The sequence below is a fragment of the Bidens hawaiensis genome, unplaced genomic scaffold (genome assembly GCF_021521415.1).
Source record: "Bidens hawaiensis isolate Kalapana, Puna unplaced genomic scaffold, B.hawaiensis_p1.1 tig00002181_1, whole genome shotgun sequence".
In the NCBI taxonomy this organism is placed as follows: Eukaryota; Viridiplantae; Streptophyta; class Magnoliopsida; order Asterales; family Asteraceae; genus Bidens; species Bidens hawaiensis.
This window is the reverse complement of record NW_027491116.1, coordinates 548,055-569,727: the sequence shown is the minus strand read 5'-3', so window position 1 is coordinate 569,727 and position 21,673 is coordinate 548,055. Positions and strand designations below refer to the sequence as shown.

Sequence of the window (21,673 nt, the reverse complement as noted above, 5' to 3'; positions counted from 1 at the left end):
CGTTGAGACTAATTTATTTTTATCTATGTGTTGGCATAAATTTTACTTAAAACGAGACTGGTCAAATTTTATTAAACATTTATTGAACATTTTAATATCATTTTGACAGTCGGTTTAGAGTAAAATTTTTGACAACATGTAGAAAACTAAACACGTTTCAACGGCATATTTAAAATTATATATAAATGTATATATTTCAAGTTATAAAAGAAATGGAAAATATTTATTAAATTAATTATAATAATGTAGTATTAAAAAAAACAATTAACAAGGCTAACATGTCGTGAAAGACGCGTTAGAGAATAACATGCTGTGAAAGACGCGCGTTGGATGTTAATAAGTCGTGAAAGACGCGTTAAGGCCTAGCACGTCGTCAAAGACGTGTTTACAGGGGACAATTGAATAGAGAACAGAATTTGAATGCTACTTGGTGTGGTGTGTTGGAAAGGGAAAAAAAGTTAAATGTTGCACTAAATTACATGACAAATGACTTTGAATGTTGAAAACTGAAAAAAGAAAAAAAGTTAAATGTGAATACCCTGATTTCTGTCCTAAATTGAAGACAAAAAGAAAATAATAGTGTTCGACCATTGAATGCCGCAATAAATTGATATCTTTTACTTACATGAACTCACCTATTTAACTCGCCCGTAATCAAATATGTGGATATCATTACCATTGAAACTGTGTTCAGAGCTCCAAATATGTTGGTATCAGCAGCCCCCTTTTCATGCCCAAAAACGGTACCAAGTTCTTATATTGTTAGCTTTCTTTATGGGAGGTTGTGGATTCGAGTCTCGTTTATGACAAGATGTCATGCGCGAGCCAAGGGTTATACCACAATGGACCTTTGAGTTGTGGATTTCCCCTAGAAACGGTGGCGGGCCAGGTCACTTGCGATGTTCATGATCACGGTGATGATGGTCTTTTGCCAATGGATTCTACCCAGGCTTTGTTGGTCGTTAAAAAAAACAATGATTGATTTAATTTAAGTGCTAACGTTTGTTATGACAAAGATTCAATGCAACATATATTTTTAATTTTATTTTCTGTTATTGGAGGATTTCACAAACTAAATTTCAGTTATTGATGTTGCAGAGTGTTAATGGAACATCAAGAAAATCTAGTTCTCAAGTAAAAGCTATCAGTTTTCTATTTCATTCTTATTGAACTCTTGTTTAAATCTTCTCTCTAGACTGAGAATGATGTATTGATAAAGAATGACAAACAAAAAAACAAATTATATAAAAAAAGATTATTACAAATAATAGTGATGGATCTAGAAGAAAAGTAAAGGTTAGCGCGGGCTTTTTTTTTTCTCAAGGGTCGCCGACACATAGAAAATCAAATTTTGCACTAAAAAATGTATTTTTTTCAAGAAAGTTGAGGGGTAACGTGGCCCAACTTATGCTAGATCCGCCCCGGCTTGAATTTTATTGATATAAATAAGTATTAAAATTAAAACTGATATCATGCAAAACATTAAGACATCACGAAATGAATATCATTTTTTTTTTCAAATCATGTTGAAGTTGAAATAAACTTTAACCAATTATAAAAACAACTATTACAAATAAAACTTATATAGACTTCAATATTTTTCATACAAATATGTATCAAAACTAAAGCTGATATCATGCAAACATTATTCCAACATGAAATATCATGTTTTTTTATGTATAACATTTTGTAGGAAAAAGACAATGAAACCTTATGGAACAAAGATGACAATGATAATAGGGTTATTTCTGATACTCAAAATTCAGAAAACACTCCATTGGTTAACAGACTAAAGGCATTAGCTGCACAAGATGTTGCATGTTTTCACTTCCCCAGTCATAACCGCGGTCGTGCAGCTCCATCTTCGTTGTCATCGGTGATTGGAATAAAAGCCTTCAATTTTGACACAACTACAACACCGCAATTGGACAACCTTAATGATGTATAACTTGTAAGAATATGTTATATATTAATTTATTAATATATATATATATATACTAGAATGTTAGTTGACTGAACATACGAGTTTGGGAGCAAGCCCTAATAATACTTGTGAAGAATGTGTATGTGAATGTAAATGTTTATGAATGCTATGTATAGAAAAGTGGGTACACGTTCATATGTAGAGCCTTCGGGCCTCATCCATGAACAATAGGTTAGGATGGAAAATCCCTCCAACCTTGTATAGCTCGGTTATGGGCAAGAAAAGATGGCTCGGTTATGAGTAAGAAAAGATGGCTCGGTTATGAGCAGGAATAGAAGGCTCGGTTATGAACAAGGATAGAAGGCTCGGTTATGAGCAAGGATAGATGCCTCGGTTATGAGCAAGAATAGGAGGCTCGGTTATGAGCAAGCGTGCATGAATATAGTTATGGAATGATTGATAGAGAGACATAGAGAAAGTAAATAATGAATGAGAAAGGTTATGTTGTGTATAAATGTTCGAAAGATGTGATTTATTTATAAATCGAATGTTATAAGAAAGAAAGAAATGTTAGAACTCACTAAGCATATGGCTGATTTTTAGTATGCATGCAGGTATTACTGACATCGTGGCAAGCCTGAGGTGCGCGTGGGGCTATCCATATTGAAGATATAGCTAGAGATAGAAGTTGTTATGTAAAAAGTTTTAATTTCCGCTGCAAATTGTATATGCTTCCGCTGTAACAAACTGAGTTTTATGAGTAACTCCAATGCCAAAGTAGGGCACCCGGACTCGGGGCCTTACATTGATTGATATTGACCAAAATTTTGAATGCCTTTTTTTTATTGTGAATTCAGAGGAAATTTTCATGACTTTTGATTAGATTATATTTCAAACACCGACACTTTTGAGCATTGACTTTTTATATTAGTTTTAATATTATATATGTTTACGTTTTATACATGTGTGTGTGTGTGTTTGTGTGTGTGTATAAATTGAGCATGATATTTAAATTACCGATATCTCACAATAATAATAATCTATATCTCAAATATCGGTTCTTGACTGTTATTTGATTTTGGACAACTATAAATGTGCATAGATGCTATCATAGTCCTTTAAATTGTTATTCTATTTTGAGTTTATTATAATCAATTAATACCTATCCATAATCTTATACACTTATTACTTAATTTACTACCAAATGGTATGTTAATAGCTTTAGCACTATTATAAGTCTTCCCATGAATTTCGTGTTTTCGATCCATATAAATCGATCCTTTGATACTACCTATAAATTTATAAATAGTTCAAATATATAAATACATATTTATAATTGATATTTTTTATAATTAATGTTTTTATATTTTCTGCCCGTGTGGTACACGGGTCAAGTTGATTCTCCAAATCCAGTTCAATGCTGTGTAACCGAGCGACTAACTCGCTGCGAGGTGAAGTTCTGAAACGTAGAGTGATATAGGCCATTTTTAGATTGATTGTTTGAACCTTATAATTCTTGGTGTATTAAAATTGCTACGTTTACCCTTAGAGTGGAATAAGGTGTTTTAATTTAATGACTATTTAAGATGACTTATTTCAAACATATTATTCTTAGTATATTAAAAAAATACAATATTATCTTTAGATTGGTAGAAGCGGTTTTTTTAATTAGCGCATAAAGCTAATGCCCCCTTTTAAGCAATAATAATAATAATAATAATAATAATAATAATAATAATAATAATAATAATAATAATAATAATAATAATAATAATAATAATAATAATAATAATAAAGAAGGTTCAACACAAGTTTAGTAATGTTTAAACCTGCCATCATATATTCTAGATCATGTATTAAAAAACCTGAGTTATTTGGAAATTTATAATTTCAGGTAACGGGACAACATTTGCTATTATAATATCAGTTTCAAGTCACAAATCATGTTTAAATTATGTCATGTTTTTATTGGTTGAACATAAATTAAGAAAGTTTAAATTTTTATTAGTTTCATGTCATTTTATTTTTTATTTGTTTATTAGGTTCTATTGTTTCATCTAGTTACCATTACTCCTATGCGTATGGCTACCTTAAATGAAGATGAACCAATTGTGGTTACTGAAGTTGTCGTGAGCGTATTTAAAGGAATATCAAAATGTAATGCTAAAACAATACATCAAATAAAATTTACACATCATAAAAATGTTATTCCAGTAAATATTTATGTATCTTATATTATTTGTTTTTTATATTTATCAGACTACTTGGATCATTGTGATCAAACAGTTATATGTGAAACATGCAATTGATTTTTATGGAAAGTTGACGCGACTAGGGGCAAAAAAATCAACGCGGATACAACATGCTCACTTTGTTGTCATAATTGAAGTGTCCAGTTTTTGAAGCTGAAGTCATCGTTTTGGGTGCAATACGTTTGAATGTTAAATTATATAGCAATAGTCTTAGATCTTTGTATTAATCCTCCAATATTCTAAAGACAAAAGCATAATATTTATATAAAATAATCCGTTCATAAAAATATAGATTTTTAAATTTATTTAAATATATAAACATATATGTTTACCTAACGAATTTACTAATTTCCAGTATTTAACGTTTCTAACGGTAAGAATCTTATACATTTTTTATGATATTACTTTTATTTAAATTTCTTCCAAATTTAAATACTATAACTTTTAATTTTTTATTTTTTTACTCAAATATAAATAAAAAAATACATGAAATTTATAAAATATATTTATTAATTAAATAATATTTTATTTCTATGCAGTTCCAGTTATGCCAATGAAATAATTAAAGCCTCAGTTAAATAAAACTCTCACACATAATGAAATTTCACATTTGCTTCAATCCACATCTTCTATAATGAATTTATTTGGTCGATATTTAACTATATTTTTTTAAATTTTGTTTGTAAATGTTATATTATATAATGTCTTTTTTTGTAAGTTTTTGTTTTTAAATACTTTCTTTCCGCATAAATATGACTTGCACTCATAAGTTATATTATCGTCTCAAAAAACATATTAAAAAAAGTATCTTGTCTTTAGAAATAATATTTGTGTTTAGTTGACAATTTCTATATTTCAGCCCGTGTTGTACACAAGTCAATAACCTAGTAAATTTCAGAAAGTTATTATACGACGTCTGAACTTTAATAGCCTTTTCTTTTAAGCGATTTACATTTCTAATCCGGATTTTAATAGAGTTATAGTTTAGTAAAAACTTTTAATTCTTTTTTAAAAAATATTTTTCTTTTTACTATCTTTTATACTTGTAATTCTTTTTTCAATTATTTCGTATTTATAATGGTTGCAAAATCACAACCAGACGTCGGGTGCTCTTGGCCTAGGCTAAGTATGCTTATAATTAAAGCTAATTTTTAACTCTAGCCATGTTTATTTAACCGGGTGGCTTAATTGCTTAGTTTTATTAATTTTTCAATATACCTAATAACAAATATGCCTTCGCCGACACCATCTTAAACACTAGTTGAATGTAAGTAAGATAACCAAATAGATAATATAACTACATATAAGAATAAAGAATAGGATCTGAATTATGCGTGGTGTGTTGGAAAGGGAAAAAAGTTAAATGTTGCCTAAATTACATGACTACTGACTTTGAATATTTGAAAAATGAAAAAGGAAAAACAATAAAATGTTTTAGAAAGGGACAAAAGTTAAACGTTGCACTAAATAATATGACAATTGACTTGAATATTTGAAAAGTGAAAAAGGAAAAATAGTTAAATGTTTTAGAAAGGAAAAAAAGTTAAATATTGTACTAAATTATATGGCAATTGACTTTGTAAATTTGAAAAGTGAAAAAGGAAAAACAGTCAAATGTGTTTACCTTGATTGTTGGCCCAAATTGAAGACAAAAAGGAAATAAAAGTGTTCGACCATTGAATGTTGCAATGAGTTGATATCTTTTACTTACATGAACTCGGCCTATTTAACTTGCCCTTAATCAAATATATGGATATCATTACCATTGAAACTGTGTTTAGAGCTCCAAATATGTTGGTATCAGCAACCCCCTTTGCATGCCCAAAAACGGTACCAAGTTCTTATATTGTAAATTTTATTTATAGAAGGTTGTGGGTTCAAGTCTCGTTTGTGATAAGATGTCATGCGCGAGCCAGGGGCTATACCACATTGGACCTTTGAGCTGTGGATTACCCCTAGAATTGGTGGCGGACCGGATCACCAGCGATGTTCACGATCGCAGCGATGATGGTCTTTTGCCAATGGGTTCTACCCCGGCTTTGTTGGTCATTAAAAAACAATCATTGATTTAATTTGAAGTACTAACGTTTTTATGACAAAAATTCAATACAATATATATTTTTTATTTTATTTTTTATTATTGGAAGATTTCACAAACTAAATTTCAGCTATTGATGTTGCAGAGTGTCAATGGAACATCAAGAAAATCTAGTTCTCAGGTAAAAGCTATCAGTTTTCTTCTTCATTCTTATTAAACTGTTGTTTAAATCTTCTCTCTAGATTGAGAATGATGTATTGATAAAGAATGGCAAACAAAAAAACAAATTATATAAAAAAGACTATTACAAATAATAGTGGGCGGATCTAGAAGAAAAGTTGAGGTTAGCGCGGGCTATTTTTGTTTTCTCAAGGGTAGCCGATACATAAAAAATGAATTAATAGAAAAACAAATTTTGCGCTAAAAATGTTTTTCTTCAAGAATAGTTGAGGGGTAGCGCGGCCCAACTTATGCTAGATCCGCCCCGGCTTGAATTTTATTGATATAAATAAGTATTAAAATTAAAACTGATATCATGCAAAACATTAAGACATCATGAAATGAATATCATTATATTTTTCAAATCATCTTGAAATTGAAATAAACTTTAACCAATTATAAAACAACTATTACAAATAAAACTTATATAGACTTCAATCTTTTTCATACAAATATGTATCAAAATTAAAACTGATATATATCATGCAAACATTGATAATCCCACATGAAATATCATGTTTTTAATTTTCAAAGCACGAGCTCTGTATGAATTTATGTGTGTAACATATTGTAGGAGAAAGACAATGAAACCTTATGGAACAAGGATGAGAAAACACCTGTTAATGATAATACTCAAGATTCAGAAAACACTCCATTGGTTAACAGACTAAAGGCATTAGCTGCACAAGATGTTGCATGTTTTCACTTCCCTGGTCATAACCGCGGTCGTGCAGCTCCATCTTCGTTGTCTTCGGTGATTGGAATAAAAGCCTTCAATTTTGATACTACTACAACACCGCAATTGGACAACCTTAATGCGCCCGAGGGCCCCATTTTGGAGGCACAAAAGAATGCAGCTAAAGTGTTTGGAGCTAAAGAGACATGGTTCTTAGTTGGAGGTACCACAAGTGGGATTCAAGCAGCTATTATGGCTACTTGTTCACCAGGGGATACCCTAATTATTCAAAGAAACTCCCATTAATCAGCATTTTCTGGTATGGTGTTATCTGGTGCAATACCAAAGTACATCAGTGCAGAGTATGATTTGGACTGGGATATGGCTTGGGGCATCACTCCATCACAGGCAAGTTTAATCATTTTCTAAAACAAAATCAAAATACTTACATGTTTGACCAAACAAATTATTCATTATTGTATGCTGAAAGAAATTAAATTTTACTTTTATGAACTATTATATTGAACTGATTAACTAAAATAGCATTTTTGATTATATCTGTGGCAGGTGGAAACGGCAATGAATGAACTAGATGCTGAAGGTCGAAAAGCATCCGCTGTTTTCATCTCCTCTCCTACTTATCATGGCGTTTGCAGCAATCTGGAACAAATTTCCGCCTTGTGTCACTCTCACAACATTCCGCTTATTGTAGACGAGGCTCACGGAGCCCACTTACGTTTTCACGAAACCACATTACATCTTTCAGCTATTCATCACAGGGCTGACATATCGGTGCAATCTACCCACAAGGTGTTGGGGTCTTTCACGCAATCTTCAATGCTACATATGTCAGGAAATCTTGTTGATAGAGAAAGAATATGCAAGTGCCTTGAAACCCTTCAAAGCACAAGCCCCAGCTTTCTTCTTTTAGCTTCCTTAGATGCCGCAACAGCTCAAATAAGTGAACACCCAAAAACCATTTTTAACAAACCGGTTGAACTAGCCCTGGAAGCAAAAGATCTTATAGAAAGGATCCCTGGAATTACAGTCCTTAAGTCATCTACTTTTGAGACTGACCCTTTAAGAGTTACCGTTGGGGTGTGGAACCTTGGTATATCTGGTTTTGAAGTTTATAAGATCTTAGTAAAAGATTATGGAGTGATTGCTGAACTTGATGGGACGCGTTGTATTATATTTGTGGTAAATCTAGGTACCAATAGGGATGATATTACAAGACTTGTGTCCGGGTTGAACCATATATCTCAAACTAGTAAATCACATCGAGTAAATGATATACAGCCTCTAATTGGAACGAATACTAGCATGCGATTGAGCCCTCGAGACGCCTTCTTCGCCAGTAAAAAGAGAGTGAAGTTTGAAGAATGTGTTGGGAAAGTGTGTGGGGAGTTAGTATGCCCATACCGGCCGGGAATCCCACTGCTTACACCCGGGGAAGACATCACAGAGGAAGCATTAAATTATTTGATGGATGTGAAAAATAATGGTGGTTATATTATGGGAGTTTCGGATTCAACTCTCTCTTCCATGGTTGTTTGCAGTTAATCAAGCCTGACCATGTGACAAAAATGAAGTATCGAGCCTGACCATGTGACAAATTCCTTCATTTTGATTGATTTCATTTCATTCGTAAAAACGCATGAATCGTTGATGCTATCGATTCATGCACTTATATAGTTATTTAATTCAGTTTTATGTTATCTGGTCATACCTGCCCAATTTAGACATTCTACAGAAAAAGGGCATGATGTAATAGTCAATAATTTGAATTTTACCAAATTTCTTTTAAAGAGCATTCTTTTCCATCTTTTATGCTTCAGTTCTACAAAAATGATCCACTCCTAACTATTAGGATATTATTTTTGTCAAAAAAAAAAACAAAAAACAAAAAGAAAATTAAGGCAGTAATACTAAAGCCAAAACATTATGAAAATGAAGACAAAAAAATCTAAAATCAAATTCAAGTTTAGACCTCATCAATATAGAAGAACCAAAGAACCGCATATTGGAATATCAAACATATCTATGGGATCTTGAACAATGGCCACGAAATTTCAAATTAGTATGCCACAAAATTGATCTCATTCAATCTGCAAACCATTAAAATGTTGAGAAAATCGATCTTCCCCGTAATAATAACGACCTCTAAACTACCATTATCAAATTTATTTATGATCAAGAAAACGAGTATCACTGGAAACATGATCATACAGTTAAGCCGGGCAATGAGAAGCGAATTGTAGTCAACGAGCACACGTTTGACTTTCAGAAAGGATTCTGTGAATAGGTACTCTAGATTGATGCTAAAAGGTCTCGAATTTCTATAACAGATGGGATGTTTTCAGTTGGGTAGACCTTTGTAGCAAGTTGAACAAAGCTTTCATACTTGTCCAGAAACTCTTTCTGCGTGTTTTCATAATGAAATTATTGTTGTATCTAAAGCATCATGCTTAAATTTTATTATGTCACAAAACACAAAGTTATTAGATTGATTTTATTTGAAAACCGAAAATACCTTGCATTTGTCCCATAGTATTGGAAACAGTTCCTCAGAGGTTAAGTTCTTCATCAGTTTCTTATGCATTGCAGTGATGTGTTTGTCAACCTGTGTACAAAAGTAGTCTCATTAAAGCATCAATAAAAGTTAAAACTAACAAGATGCAATTATTTGATATTTTAATTTTCTATCTCACCCCTGTTAAGCCGGATTTAACCACCTTTCTAAGATCTGATTTTGACATTCCAACTTGAAATGGAACCTGTAATTATCAAAAAAAATTAATTAGCATCAATGCAACGTCACTAAGACATGGTTATGCAAATTTAAGGAGAAAAACATGGAAACAAATATCCACACTGACCTCTTCTGGGGTAATAGTTAACAAAAGATCCTCAATTTTTCGAGCAAACTGGAAAAGACGCTCAAATTCCTGCAAATATTGAAGAAAGCAAAAGGATACAAGATTGCCAACAAGAAACATGATATGTTATAGTGTCATACAAGTGTAATTAACTATTAACTTACATAGTATATGATAACACTCATATGACGCGTGCAAGATTGTTCATATGCATCACTTGCTTGATGATAAAATTTAGCTAAAGTTGGCACACAGTTGGCCAGGTCATACAGACTGCATAGAACTGCTTCTCATCAGCATCTAATGTAACCATGATCAAGAAAATTAATTCATTAATTAACATGGGTATACTACATCAATACCTATTTTGGAATGCCGCATAGTTTTCTAAAAGAAAAATATCCGGGTGTTTTACATTGCCCTGGGCAATATTGTCCAGTGTCACAAACATAACCCCGATCTGTCAAATAATATTCATCATCAGTTTGTTGCATTTAAGATTAGCAATTAGTTAAAGTGCTCACAATTTTAATATATGCTTGATCGACCAAATCCCTAGATTGCCCCTTGATATATTGCTCCATACGGGCAGCAAGTAATGCAAATCTACATCAAAGCAATACAACACAACTGGAAATAGTTAAGCATGTAAACAAACTGAACGCTCAGTGAACAGTTCATAAACCATTAGACAGGAAGTTAGTTTATTTAATAAACTAACGAACATGAACAAAAAGATTCATTCCTTTATGTTCGTGAACGTTCGTTTATGTTTGTTTATTTAAATCCGCTTATGTTCGTTCATTTATGTTTGTTAGTTTATGTTTCTTTAAGTTTGGAAGTTTACATTCGTTAACATATTCATTTAAATATTTTTGCCCCATTACAACTGTGACTAACTTTTTAGGCCCAACACATTGTTCTTCACATTACTTTTAACTAATTTTAGCTTAGTTATGTTCATTTTACGTTCGTGAACTGTTCGTTTATACAGTTAACTAACATAAACGAGCACGAGCATGTTCATTTCTTATAAGCGAACAAGAACAAGAAAACCACGTTCATTTGGCTGTTTGTGTTCGATTGTTCATCCAGTTAAAGTTAAACGAACGAACACATGCATGCTCCGTTCATGTCCGTTTGGTTCTTTTGCAAGGCTAGAAATAGTATAAAAAATAATTGCAACTAAGGGTAAACATATTAATGACTAACATCAAATTGCAGCAACAAGATTAAAAAGCATGTGTACTTTACCTAGGTATAAATGACATCACACTCGATTGTTTAGCATTTTTCTCATTCTTTTCTATCTGGTAACGAGCTTCATCTACAAACTGCAATATATGTTACAAACTAGGGGTGAGCAGGAAACCGAATTACCCGAACCGAAACCGAATTAACCGAACAGAAGCATTAACCGACGGTTAATTTTTTGTTTTTTTGAAAAACCGAATTTTCGGTTTCGGTTCGGTTTTCCATTTTTAAAAAACCGAAAAAAAACCGAACCGATATGTGTTTTTACTTAAATATTAATACAATTATATGTGTTTTTTTAGATGTTATGACCGGAAAAAAAAAAACACCAAAAAAGGATCTACCGTTGATGGTGATGAAGATTATGAAGATTACGAAGATTGAGAGTAAACTTTGAATATGAATAAGATGAAGAATGAAGATTAGTTAAAAATATAAATACATTTGATCAATTTTATAATCCTTTATCTCGTTTCTAATATCTTTCTTTTTGTTTATCTTGCGAGTTGGGCTCTCGTATCCTGGACTTGCAATGGGCTTGATTTCTTTGATGTATACAAAGTTTGGGTTCCTGCATCTTGGACTTGCTATGGGCTCATGAAGACTTCTGGACCGCTCCTTCCTGGCATTCTCTTTGCTTCCTTCATCAACGGCCTCAACCCTAAATTACTCATCTACAACGGATCTATGACCGTTGAGCTTTGATTGATTGATTGAAGATTGCCATGTTAAGAAGTCACACCTAATCGCTATATATTCGAAGACTAATCTCAATTGCAAAGCACAACAATCAACAATGTAGTCTATTAATCTTCTTTTTTGTCCTAGGGTTTAATCCTACGTGTCTTCATTTTATAATTCGTATGACTTTGTCTTTGGTTTGATTATTAGAAATAAAGGAAGCTTTTGCTTATATGTTTCTGACAAGATTGGAACTAAACTTTTAGTGTTTTTTGATTAAGAAGTTTGCTGAATTTTAAACACCAGTACTCTTGCAAGTTTGTATTCGTTTGGTTCCACGTAACAAATGCCTATTTTTGTGTTTTGAATATAATATGCATTTCATTTTTTTGGAATTTTTTTGCAATGCCTACACATACAAAAAAAACCGATTATAACCGAACTGGAACCGAAAAAAACCGAAAAACCAAAAACTGAACGGTTTGTGTATTTGGAAAACTGACTTTTCGGTTTCACCTAAAAACCAAACCAAACTGAACCGTGCTCAGCCCTATTACAAACTGACTGGAAAATTAATATAACTTTGAATTCTAAACCGGTATAATAATAATAATAATAGGTGTAACTTACACGGACAAATAATGTACTGATTCTATCTTCCAATGCGACAAGTAAGAGGCGCACATATCCGGATGTTTCTGATTTCAAGTCAGAAGTATATGGGTTTGTTATAGCATGCATTGATATGCACAGCAAAGGATCAATCTTGTGAGCCCACTCCACTGTTGCAAAGAAGTCCTCCTGAAAGTCAACAAGGAACGCTTAAACTTACAAAACTCAAAAAAGAGAGTATTGTCTCTTGTACAATTATAGTATTAACCATAAACATCTTGTAGTTACTTGTATCCCATCTAGTAAATCACAGAGTGACTCATTTAATGCCCCCAGGTCCACTGCACCTGCATTATTCCAGATACAAATTAGCTCAAACTGGTATTTATTACATGAGCAAAAAATAACTAATTGTAACACATATTATTATTGTTTATTACTAATATTGTTTACTATTATTCTTGTTATTACCCTTGGTGTCATCTTCATCATCCTCCATCATGCTTAAATAGTCCTCATCATCTTCATCATGAATACTTGGTGGATCAGGTGTTGAACCTTCAAAGCGCATAAAAAACGATAAAAATGAACTCTGCAGTTTAAGAAACAGTAACTGTAAAAGCATAGACAGAAGAAAAAATGAACTTTGAATCTTTATCCAAGAACCAAAAATGAAACACAAACATACAGACTTATATGTATGTATTATGTATGCGTGTGTGTGTGTGTGTAGAGAGAGAGAGAGAGACAGAGAGAGTTAAGGAGAGACGAGCCTTTGTTCACACCTCATCGACAAGGAGCGGGATAAAAATCCCTAGCATTTTGGAATAAGCTTCAGAAACCATAGAAGTATTTACGTTTATGTTGGGGGCACTGGAACCTTCAAACCAAACACTCTGTACTTTTGGTGCTTTGGTACCAGCCCGAAGCTCGTTAGCAAATTCATGAGCCTAATATTAGACGGTAACAAATATTAAAACCCAAAAGAGGAAATCAGTTTGTATTTTAAACGCATATGTGGCACGATCATTCAAATTCCTACTAATTCATCAAACTTGAATGCAAATAAAGTTTCAAATGTTTTTACCTCACGCCGTAAAAGCTGATTAACTGAGTTACAATAAGTTTTCCTCAAAGGAGGCAAGCTACTTTTATCAAGAATCTGATAATACATTATATATATATATATGTTATTCATAGTTATAAATATAAGCCAATAAGTAAAGTGAAGCTGCCATGGTAATTAACCTTCAGGTGATGCAACAAACGAGCGTAAGTTCTGCATTTGTTTTGAATATCAGCATGATTAGGTTCCTTCAGTTTCCCACGCTGCACAATGTCAGATGGTTCAGAAATTAAAGTTCATGAAGTTAAAAGGCACAGTAAGAAACAAACCTGAGTGAAGTTTCTTTTATCACTCATCAGAGAATCCACCATATTAACAAAAAAGTCCCTCAAAAACTCGCAGGCTTTTCGTACAAAAGTCAACTTTATTATGTCAAGTTCTGCCCTCTTTTCCTTAACCTGTGACAGAAATGCATAAAACACTACCATTTCCCACATCAAAACAAACATTATTAACAAAAAAAAATTATAGAACAGCAATGAACATACAGCTCTGGCTTTTGCATAGCTGGGATCCAATGCATCAATACCTTGCGAGGCACTTCTAAGCCATTCGCATGCCTCGATGTATTTATGCAGGGATGACATGTCAAACGAGCCTCCAGCTAAACAATCTGAAATCTGTAATGAATACAGTCATGTATCATTATTGAGTGTACGATGGAATAAGTTAATAGTGGTTGAAAATAATATACCTCCGAAGGGATATGCAGTTTCACATGAAGCTTATCTAATTCCACAACTAAAGATTTATAATTTAAAGACTGCAGTTCCAGCTTGTTGTTGCGTGCTTCTATCTGTGATCACAAATTGATATTTGATGGATTTAACAGTATAAACCACAAAATGATTGTTGGTAAACAATTAATAAAAGAAAGGGAGCATGCATGCGCCTGCAACAATGTGTAAACATGTTCTTTTCTACATTTAAAAAATCAATATAGAAAGGCATACAACGGTGATATAAATACAGTCTAGCATAATGTCAAGCTATCCATACCGCCTGGATGTCCTCTCGCATATGTCTGAGCTTCACGTTAAAAAGTGCCAACCATTCATCCATGTCTTCGACACATACTGCGGCTGACTCAAGCCCCTGCAACACCTGCAGAAGCATAAAACATAAAACATGAAATTCAGAAGTAAGCATGGCTTTTAATAAGAAAGATAGCTTATTATACAGTTCTTTACTAAATGGAATTCGTGTTATATGGTGACCGTGCTACATGAATCATAACGAGTTAAATGGTTTTAATATCCATAAAATAAGCCTAGCCATTCCAAGATTTATATATTTTGCCGACTTGCCCTATAGTATGAGAAATTACCTCATTTACCAAAGGCTCACTTTCCAAAATTGCATGCACATTTGCTGCCTCCAAAGCATGCAGTTCCCGTTTTAGCCTTTCTGATAAGACTTCCGCTTCCCCAATGCCAATCATATATCTATGCATAATGCCATTACCATCATCATCATAAGCATATACGATGACTTTATAATATAAAACTTCACAATACTTTTGGACATTCCAGTATTTAAAGAAAGACACATACTATACCTTCTGATGCAGCATTATTATGTATATGGATACAAATGCAAAGGCATGTCATGTGACAATTATCATATGTTGTAAGATAAACAATCGACCTTTTAGTATAAACAAAAAATATATACGTACGTGTTTAGAAGAGCTTCCATGTCCTCTTCTTCTGCTTGTGACACAAGTTCATTTTCAACTGTGGCGTCGCCTTCTGTAAACACATCTCCAGAAGGTCCATCTACAAAATTCTGTTGTTTAGAAGCTTTCGACTTATGTTCCTACAAAATTAGTAAAAGCACAATGTTGCAAAATAAATGTTATACAAACAAAAGATACAGTTAGTGACATAAATGTTTCTACATAAACATGATGACTTGTAAAATGTGTACACACCTTAGCCCAAAGAGCTAACTCAACAATATCAATACCAACAACTTTCGGTAGATGACCCGATGCATCCTTGCAGATATTAAGAATACAGACCAATAGCTGATTCCTAGTCTCAAGAAAATGCAAGACAATGATAGAGTGATGATAGACAAGCTTGTTAATAATATTAAGGGTTAAAGTAAATGGAACTGGGATAAATTACCTGTCATCAAGATTTCGCATGGTCCACTGAGCAGGAACAACTCTCTGGTGTTTAAGATTATCAAAACCCTGTTGGCAGATTAGTTCATGCAGCAAGTTATACCACAATTAACATGAATGGAAAACCCAACTTCTTTGAAAAAAACCTAGAATATGGAAAAGAAGCATTACCAGCATGAATGTGCATCCAGTGGGGTCATTAGTTAATAACTCCACCTTTCCAAGACGCTTTAACTTGTATATTTTTGCTTGCTACACATGTATGAATTTGCAGAAATAATTTGATTTTCTCTTAATCAGAAACGCATTACACATATACAAGCCGACTATACAGATGTGAATTAAAAAGAAAGTTGTGTATATACCTCAAGAACAGTACCAGTTGTATATTTAAAGACACGGAGAAACGCCTTAGTTTTTGAACCTTTATTTTTTGCTGCATAAGGCACAATAATCAAAACCAAGGTTACAAATAATATACATAGCTAAGAGGTAAACCGGTCATATGGTTATTTTGGACCAAGAAATTCATTAGACTGAAAATTTGTTAAGGGTGCAATCAGAACTAGAAGCTACTGGAGCAAGGACCTGACAGATCAAAGTGAAATCAGATCTAGAAGCTTCTAATAGTTGAAGTTACATATATCAAAACTAATGCTAAATATTACAAAGAAAGGGCCACTATAGGGAACTCAATTCCAGCATTTGTGCTTGTAAGAGGTATTACCATTGAAATGACCGGGGCCGACCAAGACCTCATTTTGGGCTCGGCGCACGGTTTTGGTTCGGGGCACAAAGTTTTTAAATTTTAATTTTATATATATAATTTAATAAAAAACATTAACAGCTGAAATTATGTAAAAATATGAAAAAAAACAAAACAAAAAAAGGCCTAATAATTTAGCAATTAGTCTGTTTATGTTTAATTGGGCCAAAAGGTATGAAACCAAAATCTATGTAAGGCCCATATTTATACTTGTCTTAGGGACTCGAAATCTCAGAGACGGCCCTAGCATGTAGTCATCATATATACTTATTTTTCCTTCCTACATGATCATCTTGTATGTCATATAGATATGCATATATAAGCACATCTAATCATCTCTCTCAGTTATAACATGCATGTTCATCAATTCAATTCCCAGCCTCCTATTAGTGAAATAATTTTCAATTAACATAGCAGTAGAGTAATACATGCTACCACTTGCTTTGCTTCAGACTAAATACACTAGTATATATATGAGTACAAACAAACAGATTGATTACCACATGAATAAAAATAGCACTTACTGGAGACGGCAAGAACCCTAGGTTTAGCGATCTGCGCCCCTTTACCAATTTTGCCTTTACCCCATGCCCCCTTGCTTTTAGCAACACGAATCGACATTATTATCTTCTGTTTTGTCCCTTCTATTTCGGCTTCACAGGCTCGCCGGAGCTCCTTATCGTCGGCGCTTGATTTCGCCATTTCTTCCTAGCTCTCTATCTGTTATCTGGAAACCATATACATATAACTTTCGTTTAAAATCTAATTTGGATCTTAGAGAATGAATTCGTGAGAAAATTTACTCAGATAGATGGAGATCTGTTCTTCTTCTTCACATCGCAATAATCATAATAATAATAATAATAATCCTCACGCCAGATGTACGGACGCAGGCTCATCCTCATCAACTGTTTGTTTGTTTGTGACGTGACTCCATGCACGTAACGTAACGTAACATTTTAGGAGTAAGGGCACTTTAGTCATTTCATGCTCACTTAACTGGAAAAACTAACGGTCATCCATTACACATATTACAGTTTCAAACTTTTAGGGAGGATATGTTTAATCGTTGCAAGTTAGGTACCATGTTTGCAGTGGCGGACCCAAGATTTTTTGCCAATGGGGTCCCATATTTTCGGTGTTCAAATTTTTCGGGTCGGTCGTTGTTCAGGTCGGGTCGAGGCGAAGAACATAATAAAAAACAATATCATAATAAAACTTTCTTTTCAATCATCACTACCTGAACGGGTCAAAATGGGTCGGGTTGACACATAAACACTTTGTTTTCCCTTTCTTAAACATTTTTGAGATAGAACCTAGATCCACCCTTTCATAAGCATGTGTTGAAAACCATTAACTTAAACTAGTGAAAAATAAAACTGATATTTTAAAGTGTTTGAATGTTTCTAAAGAAAACCATGCATAAAGTTGAAAACAATGATATGTATTTTAGAGGTGTTTGAATGTTTCCAAAGTTATCATTGCAACATTAGCAATCAAATGATTGATTAACACTAAAAATTAACACAAAAAACCAAAAACTGAGCCTTGTAAGACTTGAACCCATGACCTTTCAAAGATAAAACAAGGGACTTTCCACCAGACCACATCAACATTAATAGTATGGGTTCCAAGTATTAAATCTTATGGGGTCCTCAAAAAATTTAATATACCGCTTCTAATAAATTTTTAAAAAACATTGGTGTCCCGGGACCCCGATCCACACTATGTGGGTCCGCCCCTGCATGCTTGCAGTTGCAGTATGCGCAATACCACATGACCATCGGTGTAATCAACTCTTAAGGTTGTTTATAGGTGTTACGATTTTACACTTTTGGAAGCATATGAGTCATTTTTACCGGTTAGCAGCCAAACTTGCAATATGGATGTACTTGAGTGTGCTTCTAAGTAACACCCTTTTCCCCTCTCATAAATTTTCGGATATGGTCAACAAATCAACCCATTAGTCGTACAATGTATGTGCGTATAACATTTTGTAAACGACTGTAAACTCTTTTTATGGAGATGTATAGCATCTTATTTGTTGTCTTACATTGGCGTATATCGCACCAAAAGAAGCCTTATAATGGTGTATACATGTCCTCTACGGGTGTATATGTGCCCTACATAGACATGTACAAGCCAAGCCTTACACGGGCATATACCAACAAATATCATACACTTATCAGAGGTCCTTGCATCTGATAATTAGGAATTTGGTCAACATTTTGATGTGTGTTAGAAACTGCTGCAATATAATTAGCTTTTCAGTGTTTGATACAATATGTTTTAAACTTTTTAGGCACAATAATCTATTCAGTAACACAATTTTAACTAGAACTGCCAATACATTAGTCATTCACTCATTCATGTTACAGAATCATAGCAAATACCAAGTGCAGGTCAACAAAAGAGACCAATTAAAAAAAAAAAGCTTCAAACAAAAATGAAGCGAATCAGTTCAATGACGCCAAATTGGACCCAAAAGGCGAGAGAATTAACATGATAAAGAAGATATCTACACCCACCTAGCTTTGGTCAAACCTATACCGCTATGCAGTGTACATTACAATTACACATAATAAATACCAAAAATAGCTTTCGCACACGTGTGTTCCACAAAAATACCGAAACACACAGTAACAAGATCAACGGATAAGAATCATTCTAAAGGCTTGGCCTTGCGTATATGACCCATGCTATTAACCAAATATCTCCGTGTGCAAACCGGAAACATATTTATATCTTTTAACACCTTTAACCGCCACAAAACGTATGGAAAACTAAGCTGATCACGAGAAGTAAACCTAACAACCTCGTTAAACCAAAGACACATGAATAAATTAGTCACTGGCATATGCTCTCTCACAATCACAGATGCCTCATTTAAAGCTACAAAAAGTAAGCATACAATTATACATCCATAAATGTGACAAATAAACAGATAATATGCATACTCAGGTATCTTTGATTATTTCTTTATACCTTTTTTGCCATTAAATCTTTTGTCTTCGGGGAGGCCATCATGGTGGTATTGAGCAATTTGCACTTCCACCTCCTCTGGGGCGGCTTTGTTTTTCTTGACAACAGCTTTTGCCTCGTCATACACGTTGCTGCGAGCCCCGTGTTCAGAAATCGCAAGCACGGATTTTGAACGCCATAAAAGTGCCTCAAATACACCCAACGGGTCTCTCCTAAATTGGGACTTCGAGTCTACCCATATTGAATATCTTGCATTCGGAAAGAGACGATGCGCCAGCATCTGATGATATCACCCTAGTCAGTAAAGAAACTTAGGCCTGTAAACGAACCGAACATTCAGTGAACGGTTCGCAAACCGTTCGACAAAAAGTGTTTTTTTAATAAACGAACGAAGATGAACACATGTCTTGTTATTTCATTTATTTTCGTGAACATTCATCCATTTAACTCGTTTATGTCGGTTCATTTACATTCATTTAGTAACCGTTTGCTTAACTTCTTTCGTTTACTTCTTATATATATTCAATAAATCATTTCAATGTTTAAGGCTCATTACAACGTAGTCTGCTTTTAATAACTTTTTAGGATCAACGCATTGTTGTTCACATTAACTTTTAACTGGTTTTAACTCAATTATCTTCTTTTGTTGACAATTGTGACCCGTTCATGCATTCTGGTTAGCAAACAAACATGAACAAGAAAGTCCCGTTAGTTAATTGGTCGGGTTCAATCGTTTGTTCGGTTATAGTTAAACGAAAGAACATGAACATGATTCGTTAGTGTTTGTTCAGTTCGTTTACAAGCCTAATAAAAACCTTAATTTGATAAAGGAAAAAGAATAAAACTGAAATCAATACCTTTGGGATTTTACCATTCAATCTTTGATCTCTAAAAGGAAGATTTTTAACAATCACAACACGCCACTTTCCAATCAAACCATCCTTTTTAATAATATGCCCCTGTTTTTCCTGTGCCACAAGAGTAATTTCATCCCAAAATACTACATAGCATACCTGCATAAACCTAGAGATCATTAAAACTTTAAAAGCAAGGACATTTATATTAAACTGAACTTTGCATCTAAATATGCAAACCTTCTGAAGTGATGTATTTGTCATCCCAATAGGTTGATAAAGATCATCTCCACCACCAAACGCGCAAGTAGAAACCACACTTTTGCAAGCATGCATGTAACTTTCATCTTCATTAGATATGGTAAAACCTCCATTATCACTGTAGAAACCACAATGTACAGACGAAGTTTCATTCACCTGTATTATCAGTAATCGACAAATTAAACCAATGACATGTACAAGAATTAAAAGAGGCAATAGCCTTATTACCTTAAAACTTTGATCTCTCTGACTGAGAGTTTGGTAACCAGTAAATAGATTAAACCTTGTAGTCCCCGACTCGTGCTTTGAATTTGTATCATAAGATGTATCGTTAACTGTTATATATATTCCTTTCTTAATAGGAACAGATGAATCTTTATTCATCTGGAGATCAAGATGTTGGAGTTGTTCAGGAGGCAGGAGCTTCAAACAACCTGATATGAAAGTATAATTAAAACCGAATTAAATCCAGCTTTCTGTCATAAAAAACTAAAACTAAAACTAGGACTGGCAAATGGGTCGGGTCAGGTCAAAACGGGACACGAAACGGGTCAAATAAAAAAGGGCTGGTTTGGTTCGGGTTGGAAAATGGGCCGTTCACGAGTCGAGCCAGGGTGGGTTTGAGGTCGAGCTCGAAATTAAAAGAGGCAGCTCGGCTAGGATCGAGCTCGATCTTGAAGTTAAACGAGCCTACGATCAAGCCAACTAGCCAAGCTTGGGTCAAGTTCGGCCCGGTCGTTTCAAATCAAGTTTCTTTAGCTAGTCAAGTTTGGCCCGAGCAAGCTACGAGCCCCAGCTTTGAGCCGCGAGATTTTTGAACAGCCCTCTGAATGAGTTTCGGGTCGAAACAGGTTGGTTTTTTTTTGTCATTCCTAAAAACACTTTGGTTCAGCTTGGAACGGGTTTCGGGTCAGAACAGGTTTAGTCTAAAACCTAAATGAAGCACAATTTCAGTTGAATTAAGCAATCACATAATGAAATTGAGTGGCTTACATGGCGCGTCAAGACGATTCAAGTT

The 21,673-nt window shown here is 33.8% G+C and overlaps 2 protein-coding genes and 1 pseudogene across 4 annotated transcripts; 1 reads left to right on the top strand and 2 right to left on the bottom strand.

The window, feature by feature from the left end:
* The first annotated feature begins 811 nt into the window (after positions 1-811).
* LOC143609287 (uncharacterized) lies at positions 812-8,672 on the top strand (annotated as a pseudogene).
* Positions 8,673-9,419: 747 nt separating this feature from the next.
* On the bottom strand, positions 9,420-17,260 carry LOC143608795 (exocyst complex component SEC3A-like). Of its 3 annotated transcripts, none has more exons than XM_077083738.1 (25): positions 17,083-17,260; positions 16,158-16,228; positions 15,964-16,044; positions 15,794-15,861; positions 15,595-15,697; positions 15,340-15,479; positions 14,989-15,106; positions 14,661-14,765; positions 14,356-14,457; positions 14,150-14,281; positions 13,931-14,059; positions 13,784-13,864; positions 13,623-13,697; positions 13,321-13,485; positions 12,989-13,127; positions 12,824-12,882; positions 12,554-12,724; positions 11,243-11,322; positions 10,513-10,594; positions 10,351-10,448; positions 10,153-10,261; positions 9,989-10,057; positions 9,821-9,886; positions 9,643-9,732; positions 9,420-9,530 (listed from the first exon to the last, which is right to left on the bottom strand). In XM_077083738.1, exons 1-25 carry the CDS (start codon positions 17,258-17,260, stop codon positions 9,420-9,422), a joined length of 2,622 nt encoding a protein of 873 aa, XP_076939853.1. The 3 variants fall into 3 exon arrangements, with proteins under 3 accessions (XP_076939853.1, XP_076939859.1, XP_076939861.1); XM_077083744.1 differs by having other exon boundaries at positions 12,824-12,876; XM_077083746.1 differs by having other exon boundaries at positions 13,007-13,127.
* Positions 17,261-19,087: 1,827 nt separating this feature from the next.
* Positions 19,088-21,673, bottom strand: LOC143608784 (putative hexosyltransferase MUCI70). The gene is made up of 6 exons (XM_077083729.1): positions 21,649-21,673; positions 20,884-21,089; positions 20,635-20,811; positions 20,398-20,553; positions 19,544-19,820; positions 19,088-19,450 (listed from the first exon to the last, which is right to left on the bottom strand). The coding sequence occupies exons 2-6, from the start codon at positions 21,037-21,039 to the stop codon at positions 19,221-19,223; spliced, it is 996 nt and encodes a 331-aa protein (XP_076939844.1). The 5' UTR covers positions 21,040-21,089; positions 21,649-21,673; the 3' UTR covers positions 19,088-19,220.

Bases quoted from the DNA above. Each gene is read 5' to 3' on its own strand.
- LOC143608784 (XM_077083729.1), bottom strand. From the start codon at position 21,039: ATGAATAAAGATTCATCTGTTCCTATTAAGAAAGGAATATATATAACA. The intron at 20,812-20,883 runs GTAATAAGGCTA...CTGATAATACAG, and splicing joins AGAGAGATCAAAGTTTTAAG to GTGAATGAAACTTCGTCTGT. The intron at 20,554-20,634 runs GTTTGCATATTT...AGGTTTATGCAG, and splicing joins CAAATACATCACTTCAGAAG to GTATGCTATGTAGTATTTTG.
- LOC143608795 (XM_077083738.1), bottom strand. From the start codon at position 17,260: ATGGCGAAATCAAGCGCCGACGATAAGGAGCTCCGGCGAGCCTGTGAA. The intron at 15,698-15,793 runs GTAATTTATCCC...TCTTGAGACTAG, and splicing joins ATGCGAAATCTTGATGACAG to GAATCAGCTATTGGTCTGTA. The intron at 14,282-14,355 runs GTATATTATTTT...TATTCATTACAG, and splicing joins AACTGCATATCCCTTCGGAG to ATTTCAGATTGTTTAGCTGG.